The sequence below is a fragment of the Medicago truncatula genome, chromosome 6, assembly GCF_003473485.1.
Source record: "Medicago truncatula cultivar Jemalong A17 chromosome 6, MtrunA17r5.0-ANR, whole genome shotgun sequence".
Lineage (NCBI taxonomy): Eukaryota > Viridiplantae > Streptophyta > Magnoliopsida > Fabales > Fabaceae > Medicago > Medicago truncatula.
This window is the reverse complement of record NC_053047.1, coordinates 17,258,346-17,285,449: the sequence shown is the minus strand read 5'-3', so window position 1 is coordinate 17,285,449 and position 27,104 is coordinate 17,258,346. Positions and strand designations below refer to the sequence as shown.

The window sequence follows — 27,104 nt, the reverse complement described above, 5'->3', positions numbered from 1 at the left end:
CCGTCTCTTTTTATTGGAGTACTTTACAAAAATAATCATGGTATCAAATAAAATGGTTGAAGTTATCAATAATATGTACTCCAAATGATTTTTTCTTCATGTATTTATCAGTACAAATTATAAAAAGTTTATATTTAAAAAATATTCATCAAGAAAAATACAAATCTTATTTGCTGCTATCTATTTTTATAAATTAGTTAAAGTATATTATGTGAATGATATAAATAATCAAAGTGGATCACTCACTGTGGAACAGATGGATTATTATATACAAATAATTACTATCATTGTTTAGCACACACAGATTACATCCTACTCCTATCTAGCTCAACTAAATTCATTTCCAAACTTTCATTCATTCCAAATCTCAATACACCAGAAAATGGCTTACACTTTAATTGGATCTGTGATTAGAACTCTTGCACCTTATGTCCAAGAGGAGTATGCAACATTTAAAGGTGTTAACAAACATGCTGAAAAGCTATCAAGAAATCTCACTGCTATTCATGCTGTCCTGAAAGATGCTGAGGAGAAGCAAATCACAAGTCATGCGGTGAAAGTTTGGCTGGAAAACCTTACTGATGCAGCACATATTCTTGATGATATATTGGACAAATGTTCAATCGTTTCTGAATCAAACAGAGACGACGTGTCCATCTTCCATCTTAAGAAGCTATATGCTCGTCGTGGCATTGGAAAGAAGATGAAAGAGGTAGCTGAAAAGATTGATGCTATTGCTGAAGAAAGAATCAAGTTTGGATTACAATCTGGAAACGTGGAGCGTCATCTTGAAGATGATGAATGGCGCCAAACTACTTCTTTCATTACCGAACCCCAAATTCTTGGAAGAAATGAGGATAAGGAAAAGGTTGTTGAGTTTCTTCTAAGGCATGCTATTGACAAGGAAGGACTCTCTGTCTATTCCATTGTTGGTCATGGTGGATATGGAAAGACAGCACTTGCTCAACTGGTCTTCAATGATGAGAGGGTAAATACTCATTTTCCTTTGAAAATATGGGTTTGTGTTTCTGATGATTTTAGTATGATGAAGATTTTGCAGTCGATCGTAGAATCCAAAGATGGGAAAAATCCAAACCTCTCGACTTTACAAGCAATGCAAGAAAAGGTTCAAACTATTTTGCAAAACAAAAGGTATTTACTTGTCCTTGACGATGTTTGGAATGAAGACCAACATAAATGGGATAAGTTCATGTCTTTTTTGCAATGTGGAAATGGAACAAAAGGTGCATCAGTTTTGGTCACTACACGGCTTGATACTGTTGTGTCCACTGTAAAAACTGTTGGGGAATCCCCAATAGATGATAACTCTGTTCATCGTTTGGTAGGCTTATCCGATGATTCCATCTGGTCTTTGTTCAAGCAACACGCTTTTGGAGCTGAAAGAGAAGAACGTGCAGACCTTGTAACAATAGGTAAGGAGATAGTTAGAAAATGTGTGGGTTCGCCTCTTGCTGCCAAAGTACTAGGAAGCCTTCTGCGGTTTAAAACTGAGGAATGTCAATGGCTTTCTATAAAGGAAAGTGAGATTTGGAATTTATCTGATAATAAAATTATATCAGCTTTAAATCTGAGCTACTACAATCTAAAATTATCATTGAAGCCATGTTTTACATTTTGTGCTGTATTTCCTAAAGATTTTGTAATGGTGAAGGAAGATGTAATTCATCTTTGGATGGCAAATGGATTTATTTCCTCCAGAGGAAATTTAGAGATGGAGGAGGTTGGCAATGAGGTGTGGAATGAACTATACCAGAGATCATTTTTTCAAGAAGTCGAAACACATGAAGAAGGTAAAGTTACATTCAAAATGCATGATATATTCCATGATGTTGCAAGCTCCATTTTGGGAGAACAATGTGTAACTTCAAAGGCTGATACCTTAACTAATTTGTCAAAAAGAGTTCATCATATTAGTTTTTTCAATATTGACGAACAATTCAAATTCAGCTTGATTCCCTTCAAAAAAGTGGAATCCTTGCGAACTTTTCTTGATTTTTTTCCACCTGAATCAAATTTGGGCGTGTTTCCATCAATCACTCCTCTCCGAGCATTACGTACAAGTTCTTCTCAACTCTCAGCCTTGAAGAATTTAATCCATTTGAGGTACTTGGAACTTTATGAAAGTGATACTGAAACTCTTCCTGAGTCTATTTGCAGCCTAAGAAAATTACAAACACTAAAACTTGAATGTTGTTACAACCTTTATAGTCTTCCCAACAAATTGACACAGCTCCAAGATCTCAGACATCTTGTGATTAAAGAGTGTCACTCATTATCATCAATGCCTTTTAAAATTGGGGGGTTAACTCATCTGAGAACATTGAGCATTTTCATTGTACGTTCAGAGGCTGGGTTTGGTTTAGCAGAGCTACATAACTTAGAACTAAGAGGCAAACTACACATCAAAGGCCTTGAAAATGTGACGAATGAAAGGGATGCTAGAGAAGCTAAGTTAATTGGTAAGGAGTTAAGTCGCTTATACTTATCTTGGAGTGGTACAAATTCACAGTGTAGTGTTACTGGCGCTGAGCAAGTTCTTGAAGCCCTTGAGCCTCACACGGGTCTCAAATGTTTTGGGATGAAGGGTTATGGGGGAATAAATATTCCAAATTGGATGAGAAATACTTCTATTTTAGAAGGGTTAGTTGATGTTATACTCTATAACTGTGAAAACTGTCAGCGGCTTCCCCCACTTGGTAAATTACCTTGTTTAACCACTCTTTATGTATATGCAATGAGAGATGTAAAGTACATTGACGATGACATGTATGAAGGTGCGACCAAGAAGGCTTTTCCGTCATTAAAGAAAATGACGTTGCATGATTTGCCAAATTTAGAGAGGGTGTTGAAAGCTGAAGGAGTGGAGATGTTGTCACAACTTTCCGACTTAACCATAAATGGGAACTCTAAGCTTGCATTTCCATCCCTTCGATCTGTTAAGTTTCTTTCTGCTATCGGAGAAACTGATTTCAATGACGATGGTGCATCTTTCCTGAGGGGATTTGCAGCTAGTATGAATAATCTCGAGGAACTTTTCATTGAAAATTTTGATGAACTCAAGGTACTACCTAATGAACTCAACTCTCTCAGTTCCCTACAAGAACTAATAATTAGATCTTGTCCAAAGCTTGAGTCTGTCCCAGAGTGTGTGCTTCAAGGTTTGAGTTCTCTTCGAGTTTTGTCTTTTACGTATTGCAAAAGCTTAATATCCTTGCCCCAAAGTACGATAAACCTAACTTGTCTCGAGACTCTTCAAATCGCCTATTGCCCCAATCTCGTTTTACCAGCTAATATGAACATGCTAAGTTCCCTTCGTGAAGTGAGAATCTTCGGCGAAGATAAAAATGGAACATTGCCAAATGGATTAGAAGGTATCCCCTGTTTGCAAAATTTGCAGCTGTATGATTGTTCTTCTCTTGCATCCTTGCCACAGTGGTTGGGAGCCATGACTTCTCTTCAAACATTAGAAATCAAATGGTTTCCAATGTTAACCTCATTACCAGATAGCTTTCAAGAACTCATAAACTTGAAAGAATTACGTATTTCTAACTGTCCCATGCTTATGAACCGATGCAAGAAAGAAACAGGGGAAGATTGGCATAAGATAGCTCACATTCCTAGATTGAAATTGGAATTTGACGTTGAACCGTCATTTAAAGGTAATAAATCAATTGTTTTCCTTTTTTATTACATCTAGTTTTATCATCAAATTTATGGTGTTTTTTAACATATTGAATTGTCGGTGCAGAGAAAATAACGTCATTATGGAAGTTGTCGAAGAAGCAATTCTGGCGTCGCCATAAGGACTATTTCCCTTTTGATGCATTTGACCAGATGGTTGATGAGCTATGAGTGAAGAGCATGAATATGATTCAAATCATTGGTGGTTTGCAATTTGTTTGTTTGGGGACTATTTCCCTTTTGTTTGTTTGGGGATGTATTAGATTTGATTGGATTTTCATCGTTTGTTTCAGTTGGCGCATGTAGTTTGCAATTTTTTTGTCTTGTCTGGTTCGTGTTATGTGTTTATTTATTTAAGGGATGTCTTTACCTGTAATTTGGGCGGGCGAGTTCTGGTTTACCCCTGTAAAAAAATAAAAGTTTCGATTTTAACCTTATAATATAAAGATTCTCCACAAAACACCCCTGTAATATGAAGATCCTCCACAAAACACCCCTGACCCCATTCAGACGCTGATGTGGCACGCCACTGTGTAATTATTTTAATTTTAATTTTTTTTTAAACCTGACACGTGTGTAATGGACACTGACGTGGCACGCCACTGTGTAATTATTTTATTTATTTATTTATTTTTTAAATCTAACATGTGTGTAATGGTTTAATAAATTATTTTAAAAAAGATAAAAAAAACTGAAAATTAATTTTCAAAAATTTAAAATCAAGAAAATAAAATCAATTTTTTTAAAAAACGAAAAAAAAATTGGGTTTTTTTTCAAAAAATAAAAAAATTAAGAAAAAAATATTAATTTTTTTACCAAAACATTCAAAAATTAACTTATATTATTTTTTTCAAATATTTTTAAAATTTTAATTTAATTTGGATTTTTTTAAATTTTTCGAGAGTTTCAAAATATAGTAAGTGTATGAATTTATATTTTTTAAGATTTATTTTTAAATATTTTAAAAATAAAATCTGATGTGGATATATTTTTTACACATGGCCAATTAAAAAAAAATGAAAAAAAAATGCCAAATCAGCGCCACGTAAGCGAATTTGCTAAGTTGGATGGGGGAGGGGTGTTTTCCGGAGAAAAAAAAAGTTTTACAAGGATGCAATTCAAACTGAAAATTTTATAGGGGCGAAAACCGGAAATGACCTATATTACAGGGGTGAAAAACACTATTAACCCTAAATATAACCCTTTCATAATTATCGCGGCCGACCAGGGTTATTGATTCTCTCCTTCTCTCTTATCTTTTGATACAACTAAAAATAATAAATAATTGTTGATTCTGATTATCTTTAATTTTTCTATTGATTTAATGTATTTAAAATATGTTTTTTATTATATTTGTGTGTACTTATTAAGATATTCGTCTCGTACTGGTCAAAGGTCAATTTTATTTGCGAATACCGTACATATCGAATTTCACTCATCCTTGATTATATGTCTAACTCAAACAATGCCGGATAAATAAACTAGTTTTCTTTAATTCAAATCAACTGACCTAGCTAACTCCCTATTACTTTGAACTATATATTGTTGAAATTTACGCAGGAAGTAGGAGTGTAGGTGGATAATTTTCCAAAATATTTGCTTTCATGACAAACTTCTTTATCTAATCTTCAAAATGGTATGATCATTTTATAGGTTAAATTTTTGTATTCTTTATTATGTTTAGAAAACTTGCAGTATAATTATTGAAGCGTATTAGGACTCATCCTTTATGCTAGATTTTTGGAATGAGATTCTTCTCCATTTAACAATTATTCTCAATAATTGAGCCCTACCTTTGACAGACAACAATATTCCTAAGCACTGAGTAAATAAACGGACATGAATGTGTTTGATATGAAAAGTTTCACAAAGTGTGTCTTTTCCTAAGCACTGAGTAATACTAATTATTGTTGTCTATAAGAGGCAACTATAGCCACCGATTTAATCATCAAAAACAAACAATTTATCATATTCAATTTCCTATAGCAAACTTTGATTCATTTCTGTTCACATTTCTCGAAATGGCTGACGCTTTAATTGGAATCGTGATTGAAAACCTCGGATCTTTTGTTCGAGAGGAGATTGCATCCTTTTTGGGTGTTGGAGAATTGACCCATAAGCAAAATGAAAACCTCACCACAATCCGTGCTGTACTATGTTGAAAATTGGCTTCAAATTTGTGGTTTGGAAGAACAGAGGAATCGTGTCGCGATTTGGCAATCGTGACACGATCGGAGATGCCGTGAGCCAAGTTTGCTGGAAGCAAAATCGTGGCACGATCTTGGGAAATCGTGACACGATTCAGAAACTTGCTGGTTAAGTATCTCTGATAAGGACTGGTCAACCTTGGGACCGTTGCAGATCGTGACACGATCTAGGGAAATCGTGACACGATTTCTTCAGGGCAGGACTAGTATATAAAGTGTTCTTGTGCTTTTTTGGAGAGAACCTTGAGAGAGCTTAAGAGAGAAAACTTGGAGATCAAAGATGGGATCCTTTGGGGTGTGTTCCTTTGATGAGAGTGTATCTTAGGTTGGGAAAACAACATTGTAATCACCTTGGGATTTAGGGTTCATAGTGTGAGGATGGGAAAATACCAAAGGGTAGATCTAGGGTTTGTTCATGTGTAAAGCTTGAATAGCTAGATTCTTGTAACTCTTTTGTAACACATTCACATATTGGATTGGAGAGCTGCTCTCTCCCCCAGATTAAGCCACATTGGCTGAACTGGGTCAACAATCTTGCTCGGTGTTTGTTCGTTTTCTTTTATCGTTTATCTTGTATGCTTGTTAGCTCTTAGTGTGGTTTTGCTATACATTAGGCTTAGGCTGTTTTGTTGTTGTTAGCTTGAAGGCCATTTGCACTCATAGATTATCTCTATCACTTGCTCCACATATCATTGGTTTATTCTCATTGGTGTGAAGGTTCATTAGTTGAGCCGGATTCACAACATACTAAAAGATGCCGAAAAGAAGCAGATAACAAGCAATGTTGTGAAACAATGGCTGCAGAAATTGGGTGATGCTGCTTATGTACTTGATGATATATTGGATGAATGTTCAATAACTTCAAAAGCACATGAAGGCAACAAGTGCATCACCCGTTTCCATCCAATGAAGATTTTGGCTCGTCGCAACATTGGAAAGAGGATGAAGGAGGTTGCTAAAAGGATTGATGATATTGCTGAAGAAAGGAAAAAGTTTGGATTTCAATCAGTGGGAGTCACGGAGGAGCACCAACGAGGAGATGATGAATGGATCCTAACTACTTCTGCTGTCACCGAACCAAAAGTATATGGAAGAGACAAAGATAAAGAGCAGATTGTAGAGTTTCTTATAGGGCATGCTAGTAACAGTGAAGAACTCTCTGTCTATTCCATTGTTGGTGTTGGCGGACAAGGAAAAACAACACTCGCTCAAGTGGTCTACAATGATGAAAGGGTAAAAACACATTTTGACTTGAAAATATGGGTGTGTGTTTCGGATGATTTCAGTTTGATGAAAATTTTAGAGTCCATCATAGAAAACACCATTGGAAAAAAATCTAGATCTCTTGTCTTTAGAGTCCTTGCGAAAAAAGGTTCAAGAAATTTTGCAAAACAAAAGGTATTTGCTTGTTCTTGATGATGTGTGGAGTGATGACCAAGTGAAATGGAATACGTTCAAGTCTTTGTTGCCAAATGGAAAGAAAGGTGCATCAATTTTGGTCACTACCAGACTTGAGATTGTTGCATCCATCATGGGAACTAAGGTTCATCCTTTAGCACAGTTATCTGATGATGACATCTGGTCGTTGTTCAAACAACATGCTTTTGGAGCAAATAGAGAAGGGCGTGCAGAGCTTGTGGAAATAGGCCAAAAGTTAGTGAGAAAATGTGTGGGTTCACCTCTTGCTGCTAAAGTATTGGGAAGCCTTTTGCGCTTTAAAAGCGATGAACATCAATGGATTTCTGTGGTGGAAAGTTCTTGAAGCCCTTGAGAGCCTCACCCGGGTCTCAAATGTTTTGGGATGAAGGGTTATGGGGGAATAAATATTCCAAATTGGATGAAAAATACTTCTATTTTGGAAGGGTTAGTTTATGTTATACTCTATAACTGTAAAAACTGTCAGCGGCTTCCCCCACTTGGTAAATTACCTTGTTTAACCACTCTTTATGTATCTGGAATACGAGATGTAAAGTATATTGACGATGACATGTATGAAGGTGCGACCAAGAAGGCTTTTCCGTCACTAAAGGAAATGTCGTTACGTAATTTGCCAAATTTAGAGAGGGTGTTGAAAGCTGAAGGAGTGGAGATGTTGTCACAACTTTACAACTTAATCATAAATGTGAACTCTAAGCTTGCATTTCCATCCCTTCAATCTGTTAAGTTTCTTTGTGCTATCGGAGAAACTGATTTCAATGACGATGGTGCATCTTTCCTGAGGGTAATTGCAGCTAGTTTGAATAATCTCGAGGAACTTTTCATTCAAAAGTTTGATGAACTCAAGGTACTACCTAATGAACTCAACTCTCTCAGTTCCCTACAAAAACTATTAATTTCATTTTGTCCAAAGCTTGAGTCTGTCCCCCAGTGTGTACTTCAAGGTTTGAGTTCTCTTCGAGTTTTGTCTTTTACGTATTGCAAAAGCTTAATATCCTTGCCCCAAAGTACGACAAACCTAACTTGTCTCGAGACTCTTCAAATCGCCTATTGCCCCAATCTCGTTTTACCAGCTAATATGAACATGCTAAGTTCCCTTCGTGAAGTGAGAATCATCAGCGAAGATAAAACTGGAATATTGCCAAATGGATTAGAAGGTATCCCCTGTTTGCAAAATTTGCAGCTGTACGATTGTTCTTCTCTTGCATCCTTACCACACTGGTTGGGAGCCATGACTTCTCTTCAAACATTAGAAATCAAACGGTTTCCCAAGTTAACCTCATTACCAAATAGCTTTAAAGAACTCATAAACTTGAAAGAGTTACGTATTTCTAACTGTCCCATGCTTATGAACCGATGCAAGAAAGAAACAGGGGAAGATTGGCACAAGATAGCTCACATTCCTAGATTGGAATTGAAATTTGACGTTGAACCGTGATCAGATATAGTGCCCCCACTATTTCTGATTACATGAATGTGATCAGATATAGTGCCCCCACTAGTTCTTAATTTTTAGAAGGAAAATTATTTTTCCCCCGATAATGTTGTGCTCCCACTAGTGCCCCCACTATTCTTTAGTTTAAAGGGGTAAATATTTACATAGAAATCGGCGTCTTTAAGACGTTTCGTGGCACTGCCCAAAATTGTACAAGGCAGACTATCAACCACGCCGCCTCCAGGATAAAACAAGCCCAGCTACAACTGTGCGGTTAGTTACTGCACTGTAGAAAACCGTTCGAGAATTACACCCTCATATTTGGTACTAAGACCACTCTTTAATACTGAAACCACCTATGGTATTGTAACCACACTGTTATGGTGTTGAGACCACTCAAATATGGTGTTGCCACCATTCTAACTTTAACTTCTCCAAAACATTAATATGGCACTACGACCACTCAAATATGGTGATACCACAATTTCTCCTTAAATAGAAAAATATTGAAATATTTTTATATATACTGTTAAGATCATTCTTAATTCCGACGGGACATTGTTATTCCAAATAGGGACTATGACCTTAAAAGTACTCTCTTTATTCTGAAGGGACATTTATCGAAGGGACTATGTTTTTAAGACCATTCTTAATTCCGAAGGGACATTAAACCGAAAAGGGACTATGGTCTTAAGAACACTCTTAAATCCGAAGGGACAGAAAAATGAGATGAAGAGAAGAAAGACTCGTCAACACAAGTCAAGAGAGGGAGAAGAGAGAAAGAGTTCCCGACAACTCAATGAAACTCTTTGGTGTGTTTTTTGAACTGAGTGGAGTCCTCTATTTATATAGAGATTCTGTAACTGCAAAAATTGCGACAACAGTTACTCTAGTGGATAAGATTAAAATGGAGTTTATCCATTAATCAGTTCAACAACACTTGTGGATAGGATCAAAAGAAACAAATCCACAAAAGTGGAGGTAACAAACTATTGGATTTGAATGAAGGAAATATAATAATAATTAAATTATTATTCTTATCACAACCACCATAAACTAAATTTATGGAAAGTGATATTCTCAAATAAAAATAATAATTACTATTATTTTTATCATTATCAAGTATTTAAAATTAAATACCACAATTTAAACACTACTAATGTGTGTGTTCTATTTTATGTGGGACCCCCACACTCTATTTTTTTTAATTCACACAACATTAGATCAAAGTATATTTACTTGGTGTTTAATCTTTCAATTTTTCATCCAACATCACATCAATGTTCCAACAATCCCCCACTTGAATTTAAAAAATGGTTTCAATAATAACGTCAAAACGTTTCTATAAGGTTGCTAATAAACAAAGGTGTCGCCTACAACTTGAACCTTTGCATAGCGGATAATATTCCGATTTAACAAGAGTTGCTTACAGCATTGAACTCTATCTCAGACATAGAACCCACACACAAACCTTTTCCTAAGGTGTATTCTAAAAGCTCGTGCGTTTTATGGCCCTGCACGTCTATCCCGGTTTTAACGAACGTTCTAGGTATTCTGCCCCGAATACCATAGGAATCGGCCTAAGTTTCACATTCGCATAGGTGAGTCTATCAAGGGTACTCCTGTAGCTAGGTACTCCACTCCACATAGAGTATAGATCTCATTAAGAGTTTCTATTATCTCATCCTTCTGTCACTGCAGGAATCATGCTTTCTTACTTTTCTCATAGCATGTTCTATCACTCATGACTTGTTATTACCCATTGAACCTATTTCTTGGGATCTCCAATCATGTAGGTCGGGTTACCATCATTTGTGACCTTTGGGCATTAGTCCCATCCTATTGGATGTGTTTAGGACTTTCTTTCTAGCAATTCCTTTCGTCAAAGGATTGACTAATTCTTTATCAGTACGTGCACGATATACTTTAACCGTTCCTTTTAGAGCTCTCTAATCATTCTGTGTTCGTGCCTTAATTATCGTCTCTCATCATTGTGGTAACGATTCTCAATTTTGTAATAGCTGCAGACTATCACAAAAAATTAACACTTCGGACAACGGTTTCACCCACTAAGGGTTCTCAGCTAGCAAGCATCTTATCAACTTGCTTCTTCACTAGTTTTCTCTAATGTTCTCATCTCAGATTCATTCCATAGTGGACTGAGTCAATATCATTTGTTTCAACAAATAACTCCTCCAGTGATACTCAATGGGCAGTCACTGGTCGCTTTGAAACTCATCTGAAGGATGTTCAATTTTTTTATCTTGTACCACTCATGTACAATATGATACTTCTCATTTGTATCTTGTACCATTCAAGTACAATAAGATACTTCTCATAATGTAATCCTAGAGTCATAATCTTCTTAAGGCACCTCATGACTCTTTCAGTAGCATGACAATGCTTCTTATCTGTATACTAGTAAACTTGAACAAAAGTCTCACGACGTGGCCAACGTCGACGTCCACGGAAATGTTAAAGAAAACCTTAACAACCTATTGTATCGATGATAGTACAAATGAGTTAACTCAATAAATTATATACTAACTGACTATAATTTTAACACTTATTAACCAAGGTCTATACACTATTTGTATGCAATTATGTGGAGTTATCATATTATGGAATTGGATCGTATGGGATGTAGAAAATGCCAAAGAAAACAATATAGATAACTCTCATGTATTATCCTTCATCCTACCCTATATACAAAACAAATGTGATCAGCTTTTACTTATCAGTGCTTAAATTTTGTTTTGTTTATTTACAATCCCTTCCTGATTCCCTCTCTGGTTAATAGAAATTTTTCTTGAGCACTATTGTTACTGTATTTATATCTAATTTGAAATTTCAACTATCTATTAAAGATGTGTCCTATGCATTCTTGTGATTGCAGATAACTGTCTTTTTTGTTAATATTTTGCTCATTTTCTTAACAACAGCCAAGTTTATCTCAGAATAATTTATCTATGTGTGTGCCCCTATGAAGTACAGACACTCCTCGGATTCGGTGTGTCCTGGTGTCGGACGCGTGTCGTGTCTAACACCGACACTTGTAATTACACTGAAGTATGTGATTTTTTCAAATTATTAGTTGTGTCGGCGTGTCAGTGTCTGTGTCGTGTCCGTATCAGTGCTTCATTTTCAGATTGTGTTTCCATGATACCAAGACTTTGTAAGTATTGTGATGTTGTTCAACCCATCAAGCCATGGCCATGACCCTTTGGCAAATATTTAACTTGATTTGGTGTTATATTATGATTAAGTTCATCCATGTAGCCAACCCCACTTAATATAATAAAGCTTAGTTGTTAATCTTGTTGTGGTATTGAATTATTATTATTTATATAAGCACTTCAAAATTTTCAATTGGACTATTGGTTTCATTCTATTTGGAAGCCACTTGTATATCATTATCAAATTAATATTCTGTCAGTGTAAATTTTTATTACAAGGTCAATCAATCATTAATCCCTGCTAAAGGATCATTCTTGTGTCGTTGAGAAGAAAGTTGATGCGATAAGAAAAGGATGTATATATTGTTTCTATCTCATGTTTAACAAGGCCTCTGACCGTTTAATTTTTTTATCCTCATTTTTGGTTATTTGTTTTCTAGGGGTTTTGGCTTTTCCTTTTTATTCTAATCACATAAAAACTTTTGTTATATGTATTTTAGTTGAGTATTTCCCAAGTACTATAAGCATAATGCATAATCAAAGACTCGCATTAATTCATTTCAGTTTGCAGGTGACCCTGGCCCTAACCTTAACCCGTCTTCATTTTCTCGTTCTTCAAAGGCTTTTGGCATTTTCGTCGATCACCTTCTTCACTATGTGCCCATGATCAGAGGTTTCTCAATCTGAACTGCAGTTTAGGCAGATTATTTATCTCTTTACATGGTTGATAAGTCTTGAAGTACAATAGTATTGCAGTTATGAACAGAAATTTGATTTGATTATTAGTTGCATATTGATCGCTTCTTTGGTAATGTTCTGTATTCTATGTGAGTTAAACACCTTATTCCCTGGTACATTTTGTGTTGATATTCTACTTTCCTATAAACTAACCTGATAGAGTGATTTCTTGATATTGTTAACCTTTAGTTTAGCACTTGAATTTTCTTTATTCGGAAAACGAAATATATATATTTTTTATTTATTTATTTATTTTATATAGAACCTCACCTATATCATGTGCAAGTTCACTATTTTGAAAAGCAAGAACATTTTGAAAAGATAGAAAACTAATGGATACACCCATTCCCAATTCTGGTTCCCACATTCAAATGTACAGTGACATTTGACAACTTGCGTTACTTTTGCGTATTGGTATATGAAGTGTGATTAATAAGTCTTATATTGGATAAAAAAGAAATATTGAATACTTTATAAGTAAGAGGATATGTAAACTTAATTCCTTAAAGGTTTTGGGTATATGTGTGGCGTCTCTCTGACTAGTATAATTGTTCAAGGCTCGATGTCATGATCCTTCAGGACCCTTCATGATCCAATAATGTTATCAAAGCCAAGGTTTGCAAAAGTTTAATTGGATCCTTGTGTTGATTCAAGTAAACTACCTAGAACATGATGGTTCTCTAAACACAAACATTGATTTCATAAAAAAAAAAAAAAAAATTAGCTATGATGGTAGAATCGAACCATTAACATCATTTACTGTAAAACATGCTTAGCAGTTTCCGAACTTATAGCGTAAAAAAAGGAAAAACAAAGTAGTACAAAGAATACCAAACTATTTTAGAAGATGAATTGGAGAAGAAAATTGTTCAAAAAGAATAAATCTGGAAACTTCTTAAATGCATATGCTTTGCAAAATTTAGAGGATGACAAACTTGAAAGAGAATAGTAAAAAGTGTTATGAACGAACCTACAAAACCTTTTATACTTTTTTGTCAAAACCTTTAAAACCCTAGGAGCGCTCATCCAATGCAACAAATCAAACTAAGATAACACATCATTAAAGGGAAACAACGATCCAGGTCGTTGAATCATATCAATCTAATGGATCAAAGAAAAATTCAACAGGTATCTAAACATCAAGATGGATTTAGCGGCTATGATGCATCCTCGAAAACCAACATTGACATAAGTGCTAAATGTCGTATCTAATTAGGCACATTACTAGCCATTACACGTGCCTCTTAGTTACCAAAAGGAATGTTCCTTGAATCTCATCTACAAGATACTTGCAATAAATGCTGAGAGGACAACAGTCATAACATCGATGAGGGGTATCAAGTAGTCATATCATTTGTTAGGAGAAGATTTTTTACGAACACAAGGTAAAATGGCTGTCGAGCAGGGTTCTCCTAATGGAAACAAATTGGCTTCTTGCGAGAACAGTAACGCCCCATTTTTATTTAATTATTTTTATTTGATTTAAAGTCTTTTATATGAATTTTAAATGATTTACGTTGATTTTCTGGTGTAGTATATTTTATTAAATGACTATTTTTATTATTTAATAGAATAAGTGAGAAGTAGGATTTAATTGGAGTTTTGGGGGTTATACGAGAATTAAGTAAATTTAGTGGGAGTAAAGTGAATACTGGGAAATTATATTTATTAAAGAATTAGAAAATAGAAGTCACAAGCAGTTTTCACGTACAACAGAGAAAAGGGAGAAAAGTCAAGAAAAGGGAAGAGAACCAAGAAGGGCTGCGATTTCGATTATCTAAGGTAAGGGTGAGGCTAACTTACATTAATTTTAGTGTATATGATTCTGATTATGTTTTAACAAAAGTTATGAATAAATGTGGAGAACTAGGAATTAGGGTTATGATGAGAATTGATGATTAAATGATGGGATTAGGGTGAATTGATGTAGAAATGATGAACAGACCTTAGATGTTCCATATATTGATGTTTAGAATCAGTTTTAAAGTTAGAACAAAGGGTTTGGGTGAATATTTGAGAAAAACTGTAATCTGCCCGTACTGATATTCATCGCTCACCTCCCGAGTGATGATCCTCGCCATAGCGAGTGATGAAGATCATCGCTCGCCTCGCGAGCAGGAGTTGTTCGCCTCGCGAGTTGCACTACGCAGCTCGCCATAGCCAGCAAGTTTACTCGCCATAGCGAGTGTGGACAGAGAGCTTGCACGATTTCGCATTTTTGAGCTGTGAGTTTAACCTTGGATGTTTACGAGGGCCTGAACATGTACCATAATGATTAGGCAAAGTTTTAGAATGAGATTGAACTCGGAAATGAGTCAGAATGGATTCTTGAGCGTTTTACCTTAACTCGCCGTGGCGAGTAGAGGCTCTCGCCTCGCGAGCTAGTGCTTGACAGACTGCCGTGTTTAGGTTTCTTGTGGTTTTGTCGCACGAGTGGTTGTGAGTTGAACTTTGGGATAACAATGAAAGATGTATAGGATATAAATGATGATCTGAGAAGCTGGTTATGACAAATTGAGGTTATTAATATGATAAAATTGTATAAGTATTACTTGGATTATGTGAAAATGTTAGACATCGTTGAATTGCATAAGATACTGTTATATCACGCTGTTGTATACTGTTGTGTTGATGTTGATTGATTATGATTGTTGATGAATGCTGGTTTATACTTAACTGCATTCAATTAGAATATACAAGGTGTTGGTTCGGGTTGTAAGTTGTTAGTTGTCGTTATAAGTAACAGAGTCATAGGTTGTTGATGTTGACCAAGTTGGGGAGTGAGTGATAGTTATTGTGCACAGTCGTTGTTGTTGCCTATGTTGTCGTTGTCGTAGTTGAGTTGTATGTTGATATACACAAGTTGAGTCCTTCATGATTAGGAAACTGTTGAGGGCTCATGCCCTGGAATGCTTTGTCATTCAACTGTTGAGGGCTCATGCCCTGGAATGCCTTGTCATTCAAATTGTTGGGGGCTTATGCCCCGGATTGCTTAGTCATTCAACCCGTTGAAAATAGTACCGCGTTGTTGCTATTGTAGATGTTGTTGAGAGAGTTGTTGTTGTAGATGTTGTTGGGTGTTGTTGAATGAGTTGTTGTCGAGTGAAGTGTTGTTGGATAAGCTGTTGTAGTTGTTGTTAAATACTGATGTGTCGTTGTTGTTGATTGGATTAGTAAGTGTTATTAAAATTGAAGAAGTATGAATATTATTATTGGATAAATGTTGTTAATTATGTTATTTAATTAAGTTGATGATTTATATATCTATTATTATTGTTTGTGAATCTCACCCCTTCTGCTTGGAATTGTTGCCCTTCGTATGGGTAACTTGCAGGTATTGAAGAGTATTTGAAGTGGTGGCTCATGTGTCCTAGTGCTCTGATACGTAACGGGATGGAAATTTGTTGTCATGTTTTCATTCCTTATGTATCATTATGAACTTGTTGAATGTGGATTTTAATCTTTAAAGATATTTTGTTGAGGCCATGTGCCAAGGGTTATAGGAAGTTGTTTTAACATTGAAAGATATTTTCCGCTGTAAATTATTGTCGTTTAAGAAGGATGTTTATTAAATAGTTTTATATTCTATTTAAGAAATTTTGAAAAGCAGTATAACACTCCGTTGTTGATTTAAACTCTGATTTTATTTATTAATATAATTGTTGGGAAGTCGGGGTGTTACAATTGGTATCAGAGCAGGTTGGTTCGTCCGGCCAAGTAGTAGAGTCGTGTTGAGCCACGTAGTGTAGTGTGTCAACTTTAAAACTATCTTTTGTTGTTCTGATTGTTGTTTGTGGTGTAGAGTTTTAAATTGGCTGGGAGAAATGATGCTGCTATTGCTGCTGCGCGAGGCTGTAGCTCAAGCTGTGGGACAACATCCACAAGTTGGTGCTGGTAACGATGGAGTAAGAATGTTGGAAAATTTTTTGAGAAATCATCCACCAACATTCAAAGGAAGGTATGACCTTGACGGAGCTCAGAAGTGGCTCAAGGAAGTTGAAAGAATTTTTAGAGTTATGCAGTGTTCAGAGGTGCAGAAGGTGCGGTTTGGTACGTGTAACGCTCCTATTTCTATTTAAGCAATTAAACATGCGAATAATACATTTATTCAAGAAATAGAGGCTACGCCACATTCAAAATTCAAAACCAATAAACATGTATATAAAATTCAACAGTCGCAGCGGAATATAAACCAGAGTAAATTCAAATATACATGTTATGAATAAATAAATTACATCAACATAGATGCATCAAAAATCCCAACAAACGGGTCATCTCCAAACATAACAAAAACCAAAGATAACCTAATCTAGACCAACACAACGAAGCCTAGATCAGAGCCGACTAAACATCTAAACACCGATATCGGAGAAAGCTCCAGATATCCACCAAGCACAAGAACTCACCAAACAACTAAACCTGCACAACGTCTACCCATCCATACAGATAGGCAGGCGGTCCATAACAGATCCATTGGGGTTAAGTATTACATTATCATAATCCAAATAACAGTTAATATGGATATTTCAATTTAAACATCATGCACTTGATCAATAATAATATTCCCACGTCAATACTTACATCAAACCCCATTATCTCACATCAATAATCATCAATCATATGAACAGTTATCAATTTACAAATATTCATTCACAATCACCAGTCACATTTATCATGAATAATCATTAATCACATTTCATGAACAATCACCAATTACATGTATCATGAATAATCATTAATCACATTTCATGAACAATTACCAATTACATGTATCATGAACAAATATCAATTAACAGTTATTCATACATAATCACCAATCATATAAATCATGAACAATCACCAATCATAAGCCATGAACATTCACCAATTACATTTCATGAACAAACATCATTCACATGTATCACGTACAATCATCAATCACCAATAGCAAGGACAATCATAAATCACATACATCATTTAAGACTCATGTCAAGATATGCACTTATTGACACATAAATGCATGTGGTACCAAATCTCAACAAGGTCGTCACCTCCGATGGACAAGTCAACATCGCATGTAAGGCTCACCTCTGCCCAACAATAATCTCGAAGTAAAAGAGCTCAACCCTTTTACAGCAACATCGACTATGATGCATGGACATGTATAAGGACTCGATAATGCGACAACAATCACAATTTTCTCCACAATATATAGGACGACACCCAATTATATTGTTCATCTCCACATCATTTGTATTATCAAGAAAACATGCCCATACACAATTAAATCATAGTATTCACCATCACACTTCAACATGATTATCAATAATCAACAATGTCATTCAACATCAACTATCACATATAGTTTCACCATTTCAAACAATTCTCATATTTCAAGTAATAGGGAAAACAACATCTCATGATAAATATCATATTCAACCTATAACCATTCAAAATCAACTATCACATATAGTTTCACCATCCAAGCATTCCTTACATTCTAAGTAAGATAGCATACATATCTCATGATAAACATCATATCCAAAATATAATCACTCATTCATACAACTTCACTTAGTCATACAAGAATGGTCACAATAACTCATAAGACAATTGGCTAAAGAAACATTTCCGACAAAAATCCAAATCATGTGAAAAACGGCCAACATTGATAATTTTCAAAGCTAGGCAACTTATTCAAGTTTGAAGTCTTATAATTCAATCTTAATCAATCATGTAGTCAAGTACTTAAGCCACTTGCAAACTATTAAAAATTAGTTCAAAGGATAGCTTAAGTTCGTATGAGAAAACCCAAGACAAAACGACATTTTAGCTCAAAACCCGTTTTCACCGATTAAACTCCGCCCAAAATATTTCTTAAACCATCAATACATTCACATTCCAAAATACATAAATGCATACTCAATTATTCACTCTAAGTACTTCATTAAACACAATTTCAAGTTTGGAAAAGTTCCACGGCTCAAAGAAAAAGTTATGATAAGTTTTCACAAAAATCCACATGACCCATGTGTAGTAATTTAATCATATCTCAAGTTCTAAAAATCATTTGGACGTCAAACCAAAGCCATTAGAAAGCTAACAAAATTGTCTACAACTTTCATGTTTACACCAAAGTCCAATTCAAAACAGAAATAGGTGAAAAAGACTCAAGAACGCGAAATCAGAAATGCTGTCAAAAGGCATTTCGCTTCAGCGAGAGATTCTTCGCTTAAGCGAACTGCTTACAGTAGCTGTTCGCTTACAGCTCGCTTCCGGTTCGCTTAAGCGAACAGTCATCATTTCTGCATAATTTTTCACGTGTTTGAACCATTTTTCACCCCAAAACCCAAATTTTGATCCCTCAATGCCCAAATGTGTTTCCAGAACATGTTTATAGGTCAATATGACTAAAAAGACTTACAAAGACACAATCAAACTTGAAAACACTTGACATTTGAGCTAACTCTTCATTTTCACCAAAACACCAACACAATTCAAATTCTCATCATCAATCCATGAATATGCATAACAAAGCAATTATTCATCAATCATAATATCAGATAACATTCATAACATCATTTGAACAAGAATCACAACTCAAATTAACAACAAATTAGGAGAAATCCACCAATTTAGCACAATCTTCATAACTTATCATTTTTGCATATATGAACATGTAATTTCACCAACAATTAATTACAACTAACATCAATTCATGCATACAAACATAACATCACAGCAAGAGCACGAATTTAGCATGAATTGTTCATCAACCCATTTTCATACAACATGAGAAAATGCAAAATTACACATGATTATGATAATCACTAACTGTCATACCCCAAATTTTGACCTAAGGTCCCACTGACACACGTCTCCGAACTCGGATCAGACTCACATTTCAGTGAAAAATTCGGCAGGGAGGTATTTTGAAATACCTCATAAAGTTCCGAATCGGGCCCTCTTCTCTCAGTCTTTAATTATTTATTTCCATCTTTTATTTTTTTTATTCATTTATTTTATTTTAGAATTCTAATTTTAATTTTAGTCCAAGATTAGATTAAATTTTTCTTTTTTATTTATTTTATTTAAAACCAAAAATATAGATATTATCCTTTTATTATTAGTTTTTCTTTTTTATTAAATCCCAAAATTGTCCAAAGTCCCAAAAATGTCCATGAGTCCCAAGAACAGTCCAGGTTCATGCGTAACAAATCACAAACCATCATCCTCATCCTCATCCAGTCTGTTACGCGCCTATCTCCGTCTCAATCTCCTAAAATCTGCAATTTTTGTAACAAATTCTAGCCTCAAACTCACTCTATAAATAGAGACCTGCACAAGAGCAAAACACAACAGAAGACAGCAAAAAACAACAGAATACGAGAGAACAACAGAATACGAGAGAACAACAGAAGCAGCAAGAAGAGCAACAACACAGTCGCACAAACCAGCAACACACACACACACAGAGGCGCGCAACCGCAACACGGCAACACAACAAACACATCGCACAGAACCGGCACGAATCACACACGCAGAACCACAACGCAAACGACGTAGCCTCGATTCACGAACGCAAATCACGAGCACGCACAAACAGTAAGTAATCTTCCCTTTTTTTTAGATCTAAGAGTCTAGGTTTAGTATTGGGAATTTTTAAGGTTAGAATCAAGTAGAGGAGAAGAAAACAAGCAGAAAGGCAAAAAAATTTAAAAAAAAAGGAGAGCTTTTTAGCTCCGGCGCGGCGGCGCAGCCGCGATGGCTCGCCGGCCACCGCGCCGGAACTCCTCCCGGCAACCCCATCTCCGCCGGAGAAGAAGAAACAAGAGAGAGAAAGAGACGGAAGAGAGAGAAAGAGGGAGAAGAAATGAGGGAATTAGGGTTTACAACCCTTATATACTCCTCAAACCGGGTCAACCCATAACCCATGACCCGCGACCCGGTTCGTTTTCCTTAAGCCCAATTCCTTTTCTGCTTTCTGCACACCCCTGTTTTCTACTGCACCCCACCTTGTGTTTGGACCATTTTTTTATTTTTCCTTATTCCTTTTCGTATTCGTTTATTTATTTTTTTTTAGCATTTTAATTTTTATCGCAGACCTTAGAATGTAAATAGGCTTTTTATGTAATAGTCATAGATTTTATATTTCTAAACTTAGGGTAGCCGCGCTTTTTATTCTTTATGCTCCGTTAGTTCTATCTTATTCCAAATATAACAAAAATCACAAAAACGTTTTCATAAACAAACCTTGATCCAAATCAAGTGATCGTCTTTATTTTATTTCTTTCATAAATCAAAATTGCAATCAACTTTAAATCTACTTTAAGCCATTTTCTTTTAACAAAAATACAAACCAATTCTTATTTTGCCACTTGGCTTTTCCTTTTAAAACCCTTTTTTCAAAACTAATAAAAAACACTCAACAAATCAAACGTCATTTTCTACCCCGAACTACGAGGTTTTGATCCCTCACGGGTACGTAGGCAGAGGACCATGTCCTTCCAAATCAATAAAAAATGTAGATAAATTAGGCCTCACTTTCTTTTTCTTTTAATCATCATATTAACTTCTTTTTCAAAAGCAAGCAAGTTATAGCACATTAAATTAAATAAAACCAAGAGGTTCCCGTAGAGTACTACGGACATAGAGGGTGCTAATACCTTCCCTTTATGTAACTAACCCCCGAACCCTAAATCTTTTCAAATAGGGGTAGTTTTGAACTTTTTTCCCCTTTTCTTAATAAAATTAAACGTTCAGTCGTGAAATAATTAGTGAGTCAAAAGCTAATCAAATAGCCTTGATCTCCAAAAAATGACGCGACAGAAATGGCGACTTCACTGGGGATACCCCCTAAAGAGGGTTGAGCCTAACTTGGCCTTATTTAATTCTCTATGCTATAACTTGCTTAAAACAAAAAAAAACAAAAACAAAAAACAAAAAGATGGAAATAGTTGTACATATCTTCTCTTTTCTTTCTCCTCTTTTCTCTTAAACATGAGTGGTGAGATAAGTCCTACACCCGGGCTTGAGAGAAACATAAGATAGGACGGTGGTATAACCAAAGTGCCTTTCCGAGAGTCAAGTCTCGTGTTTGGGTTCATGTGGTACAACCCCACTCAATGGAGGGATCTTGGAAGTAATTTTATGTTGACATGAGTAGTCGTGTTGGCATCGTATTTTCAAGTGACCGTCGATGTTGAGGACCTTTAGTTACCATTAACCCATCTTGGCCTTTTAGGACGTAGTGCGGTGGCTAACCAAGAGTAGTCTTGAATTGGTTGATACGCGATACTACACTCAAACGAAACTTTCCTACGAATCTTATTGGATCAAGAGTAGTCTTGTAACCCGATAATATTCGGAAGTGGTTAATGACTTTGGGAACTTGGTAGAACCCGTGATACAGGTACAAATGAAACCATAGTCCTTACCAAATGGCATTGTTACCCTAAGCTCCAACATTGTGGACTCAACCTCACCATGCATGATCATGCATACATGCATTCATCCATAAAAAAACTTTTTTTTTCCATCAAAATATCGAAGGACTTAGATAAGTTTTCGTAAACATCAAAGATATGGTCCTTGTAAGAAGGAACACCAAGAAACCCAAAACTTCAAAAAAAGCTTTAGCTTTTGTTAAGAACTTTTTCCTTGGTTTCGTTCTTACTTTTGAAAGGGAATCAATTGCAACGTCTTTACAATTTTTAAATAAAACAATGTTCCTTATCAAGTTTACAAATACTTTGACAAGTCCTTCAAAAAAGAAACGTGTCTGTTTTTGCATAAGCATGCATCATTTGCATTCATAGTTTCAAGTCAGAGTCTTACACTGTGTCTTTTCTACTAAAGGTCAGTCCATCTCAAAAGAGTCATGGCATCGTCGTCTGGAACCCACTCGCATTTACAACACTCGAACAATCATGAGGAAAAGATGGAGTTTCTCGAACAAGAAAATCAACTGCTTCGTGAGGAAGTGGCAGTCATGCGAACTAAGATGGATGAAATGACTGAATTGATGAAAGCATTGACGGCTGCACATAATCAACCGCCACCTCCTCCTCCTATCAGCACTCAGGCCGAAGCAACTGTCTCTATTGCCCCTGAATGGGCGATACCTGTCAGTATTCCACCAAATTCTATGCCAGAAGGTCGTCCTTGGGGTGTCCCTATTTGTCTCAGTGAAGTATTTCGTCCTATTGCTTGTGAAGCTCAGATGCCTACTCACCAGCACACAGCTCAAGTACCCCTACCTACCATGAGGGTCACTCCAGCCACCATGACCTACTCAGCACCTGTGATGCATACAATTCCGCAAACTGAAGAGCCTATCTTTCATTCAAGGAATGCAGAGGCTTACGAGGGAGTAAGCGATCTACGAGAAAAGTATGATGAACTACGCCGAGACATGAAAGCTCTCCGTGGGAAAGAAAAATTTGGAAAGACCGCTTATGATCTCTGTTTGGTGCCGAATGTCCAGATACCTCACAAGTTCAAGATCCCAGATTTTGAGAAGTATAAAGGGAACTCCTGCCCCGAGGAACATTTGAAAATGTATGTAAGAAGGATGTATGCATATGCTCGAGACGATCAGGTCCTCATTTGCTACTTTCAAGAAAGTCTGGCTGGTCCCGCCTCAAAATGGTACACGAATCTAGAGAAAACGAGAATCCAAACTTTTCGTGATCTATGTGAAGCTTTTGTGGAGCAATACAGTTATAACATGGATATGGCGCCGGACCGAAGTGATCTTCAGGCTATGACTCAAGAGAGCAAGGAAACGTTCAAGGAGTATGCCCAGCGATGGAGGGATACCGCTGCCCAAGTCAGCCCGCGTGTAGAAGAGAAAGAAATGACCAAGCTCTTCTTAAAAACTCTCAATCAGTTCTACTACAAGAAGATGGTCGGAAGTACGCCCAAGAATTTTGCTGAGATGGTTGGTATGGGTGTACAGTTGGAAGAAGGGGTCCGAGAAGGACGATTGATCAATGAAAGTGTCCCCGCAGGCAGTTCAAAAAAGAAAGACCAAGAAGTGAATATGGCGAAAGGTCATCCTCGACCACAGGCTCATCCGCAATTAAATCCACCTCATCAGGCTCAGAAAACACCGCAGTATGATCCGATTCCTATGAAATATGCGGAGCTGCTTCCTTCTTTGCTTGAAAGAAACCTTGTCCAGACCAGACCACCTCCGCCGATACCTAAGAAATTACCGGCTAGGTGGAGACCTGACCTCTTTTGTGCCTTCCATCAAGGGGCACAAGGTCATGACGTTGAGCATTGTTTCTCCTTGAAGATTGAGGTCCAGAAACTGATTGACGATGATGTTTTGCCTTTCAAGAATTTGAATCCGAGCGTGTAACTGCAATTGGGTTGATGTTCATGTCTTCTTCTGCTACTCGATTTGTTTCTAGTGATATGTTTGTTTTTTTTACTACCTTTTCAAAAAACATCCTTTCGTCCCGCCCGAGATGAAAGTGAACTGGTGTAGGGCTTTTTGCTTTAAGAATTGTCATCATTTATAAAAAAGGTCGTTTTGATCCCGACTTTGCTTTTATTTTGTGCTTTTTCTTGGAAAATGGTAATACAAAAAACCAAAAAATCTTTCTTTAATCATTCTCAAATATCTGCATAATCATAACTTATACTTACTTGTCAAAATCAATAATCAAATCATGCATTAATAAACCCGTTGAACACAATAACCATGTACTCTCTACCAACTTTGAGTTCCTTGTATCCGAAGCTGAAGAAGAGGAAAGTGAAGAGGCTCCCGATGAGATCTCTCGCATACTGGGGCATCATAAGCCGTCAAAGCTACAAAAAATCATGAAGATAGTTCAGAGGATGGCAATCGCTTACAAAGATTAGCTCGAGGTGCTATCATTTTCTTTGCTCAGATATCCTGCTTCAGTACACATTTCAACAGGGGCATCCCCCCTCCTTCGCTCAAGTATACAACGTGAAGGTCGTGCTTCTCGCGGAGGTCGAAGTCCCAACAATAGGAGTTCTGCTGAAATCCAAGTTTGAAAGAACTTAAAATCACAAGAGGTTGAAACAAACTTCCAACAATAAGGTTTGTCCCCGTGACTTTCAAGAAGAAGACTTTGTGCCCGAAAAGGTACTACATTTCCAACTAGACTCCAAAGGCAAGTGGACGCCTAACTATGAAGGTTCATGTGCAATGACTTTTACAACTATGGATGGTGACAAACTTGCACTTCCTATGAATGCCGGTACAGTCAAGAAATACTCTGTCAAACATAAAAGCTCGATAAGTCGTAAACCTGAAAAAGTACGGCTTAGGCAAAAATGAGCGTCTCGGTGGACTGAAAACCTAAAAGGGCGGTCCGGGCAAAAGTTAGAGACATGAACAAAAATGATTATCCTGATAGATTGAAAACCCGAAAGGGCGATCTATGCAAAAGTTAAGGATCAAAAAGACAAAGTAAATGCATTCGGCCAAGCACAATCCACTTGGGGCATCCAGCTATCAAAAGACCTCCGACTCGAAGCATCTGCAGATCAAAGACTCGGAACAGGGGCATTCAAAGTTGTTAGGGAGAATAATGGTTACTGTGTTCAATGTACCCTCCCCATTACATTTACCATTTTTCCAAAATTTTCAAAAATCCTTGGAACCATGCCATTGGCAGGTCACCACTCAATTCACCAAATTTGAGCCTGTGCCCATTTATTTGGAACTCTCATTTATTCTATTTGCATAATTTCTTCTATGTTTGATAGCAATACTTAAAGCAAAAATTTCAAAATACAAAAACTTTTTTTTAACATCTTTTGAAAAGTGTGAACAACAAACACATTCTCTTTGAACTCGTGAGAAGATGGAGCATACATCAGCATCCGTCTCGAGAACGATTATATTCTGAAAAAGAAACATGGCTAAGCATTGTGGAGAGGACCTCTGTCTTGAGCAAAATGCTGTCACAGTCCAAAAATAAAAATACAAAAAATATAAATGCAAAAAAATCAAAGCTCGCTAAGTCGAAAACCTGAAAAGGCGACTTAGGCAATAGAGAGCGCCCCGGTGGACTGAAAACCCGAAAGGGCGGTCCAGGCAAAATTAGGGGCAAAACAAAAAAATATTCCCGGCGGACTGAAAACCCGAAAGGGCGGTCCAGGCAAAATTAGGGGCAAAACAAAAAATATTCCCGGCGGACTGAAAACCCGAAAGGGCGGTCCAGGCAAAAGTTAGGGATTCTCAAAGAAAATAGAACAGAAAAAGCACGACTACTGAAGCATAACCAATGGAAAGACACTCTGTGCCGGTTCACAAATGGCGATTTCTTCCATATCTTTTATTAACAATGGGCTTACCCCCAGGAGGCATCAGTTGCTACCTTACGCAGGTTCTTACACCGTCAACGGCTCGATTTGTTCACAATAATATCATCTCCAAGGAAATTTGCCGAGTATTTGTATTGCGATGTCAGTCCCCTTCACATTTTACCTGTCTTGCCTCGTTTCATCGAGTCGCCTATCAGATAAAGTCTATACAATCATACATTTCATTCACACATTCATACATACATGCATTCATGCATCAATATTTTCACATATTCATACGTTTATACGTACATAGCATATGCATAACATCAATTCACACATAATTGCATCAATCATCCAGAATTTCGTTTTGGTCGTGTCTCTTCAGTTCGGTCTTAACTTATCGTTTTGTGAACCCGCAAGTTTCTAACAAATGAACGTCTTGTTTTACTTTCTTTATCAAAAGTGTCATCCCCAGCGTAGCTGTTCCAGAGATGTCACCAATCAAACATTTCAAGTGGCAAGTCCCAACCAACGGACAACTTGCATCTCACTTTTACCTTATTTCAAGTGGCAAGTCCCAACCAACGAATAGCTTGCATTTATCTCTTTACTTTATGACAAATGACAAGTTCCAACCAACGAACAGCTTGCATTTATCTCTTTACCTTATAACAAGTCACCAAGTCCACCAGCGGATGCTTGAGTTCACCCTTTTATCTCGTTTCAAACTATCAAAGTCCACCAACGGGCCGCTTGAGGTTACCCTTTTATCTTGTTTTTTCCATTTGTCTTCGTACGACTATCTTACGGATAGTAGACAACGTCTGGTTTCGTCTTACCTTTTTACGACTACCATACGAGTAGTAGGTAATCTATGTCATTTGTCTTCCTACGACTATCTTACGGATAGTAGACAATGTCTTGTTTCGTCTTACCTTTTTACGACTACCATACGAGTAGTAGGTAATCTATGTCATTTGTCTTCATACGACTATGTTACGGATAGTAGACAATGTCTTCTGTGTCTTACCTTCATACGACTGTCTTACGGGTGGTAGGTAATCTCATTTATTTGTCTTTATACGGCTATCTTACAGATAGTGGACAATGTTTTCTTTCATCTTGCCTTCATAC

At 36.6% G+C, this 27,104-nt stretch overlaps 2 protein-coding genes across 2 annotated transcripts; both read left to right on the top strand.

The window, feature by feature from the left end:
• Nucleotides 1-326: 326 nt before the first annotated feature.
• On the top strand, nucleotides 327-4,026 carry LOC11443637 (putative disease resistance protein RGA4). Its single transcript, XM_024785596.2, has 2 exons — nucleotides 327-3,680; nucleotides 3,770-4,026. The coding sequence occupies exons 1-2, from the start codon at nucleotides 383-385 to the stop codon at nucleotides 3,871-3,873; spliced, it is 3,402 nt and encodes a 1,133-aa protein (XP_024641364.2). The 5' UTR covers nucleotides 327-382; the 3' UTR covers nucleotides 3,874-4,026.
• Nucleotides 4,027-5,723: 1,697 nt separating this feature from the next.
• Nucleotides 5,724-8,784, top strand: LOC11438122 (putative disease resistance protein RGA4). Its single transcript, XM_039826968.1, has 4 exons — nucleotides 5,724-5,852; nucleotides 6,636-7,142; nucleotides 7,282-7,602; nucleotides 7,813-8,784. Exons 1-4 carry the CDS (start codon nucleotides 5,724-5,726, stop codon nucleotides 8,782-8,784), a joined length of 1,929 nt encoding a protein of 642 aa, XP_039682902.1.
• The last annotated feature ends 18,320 nt before the right edge of the window (nucleotides 8,785-27,104 follow it).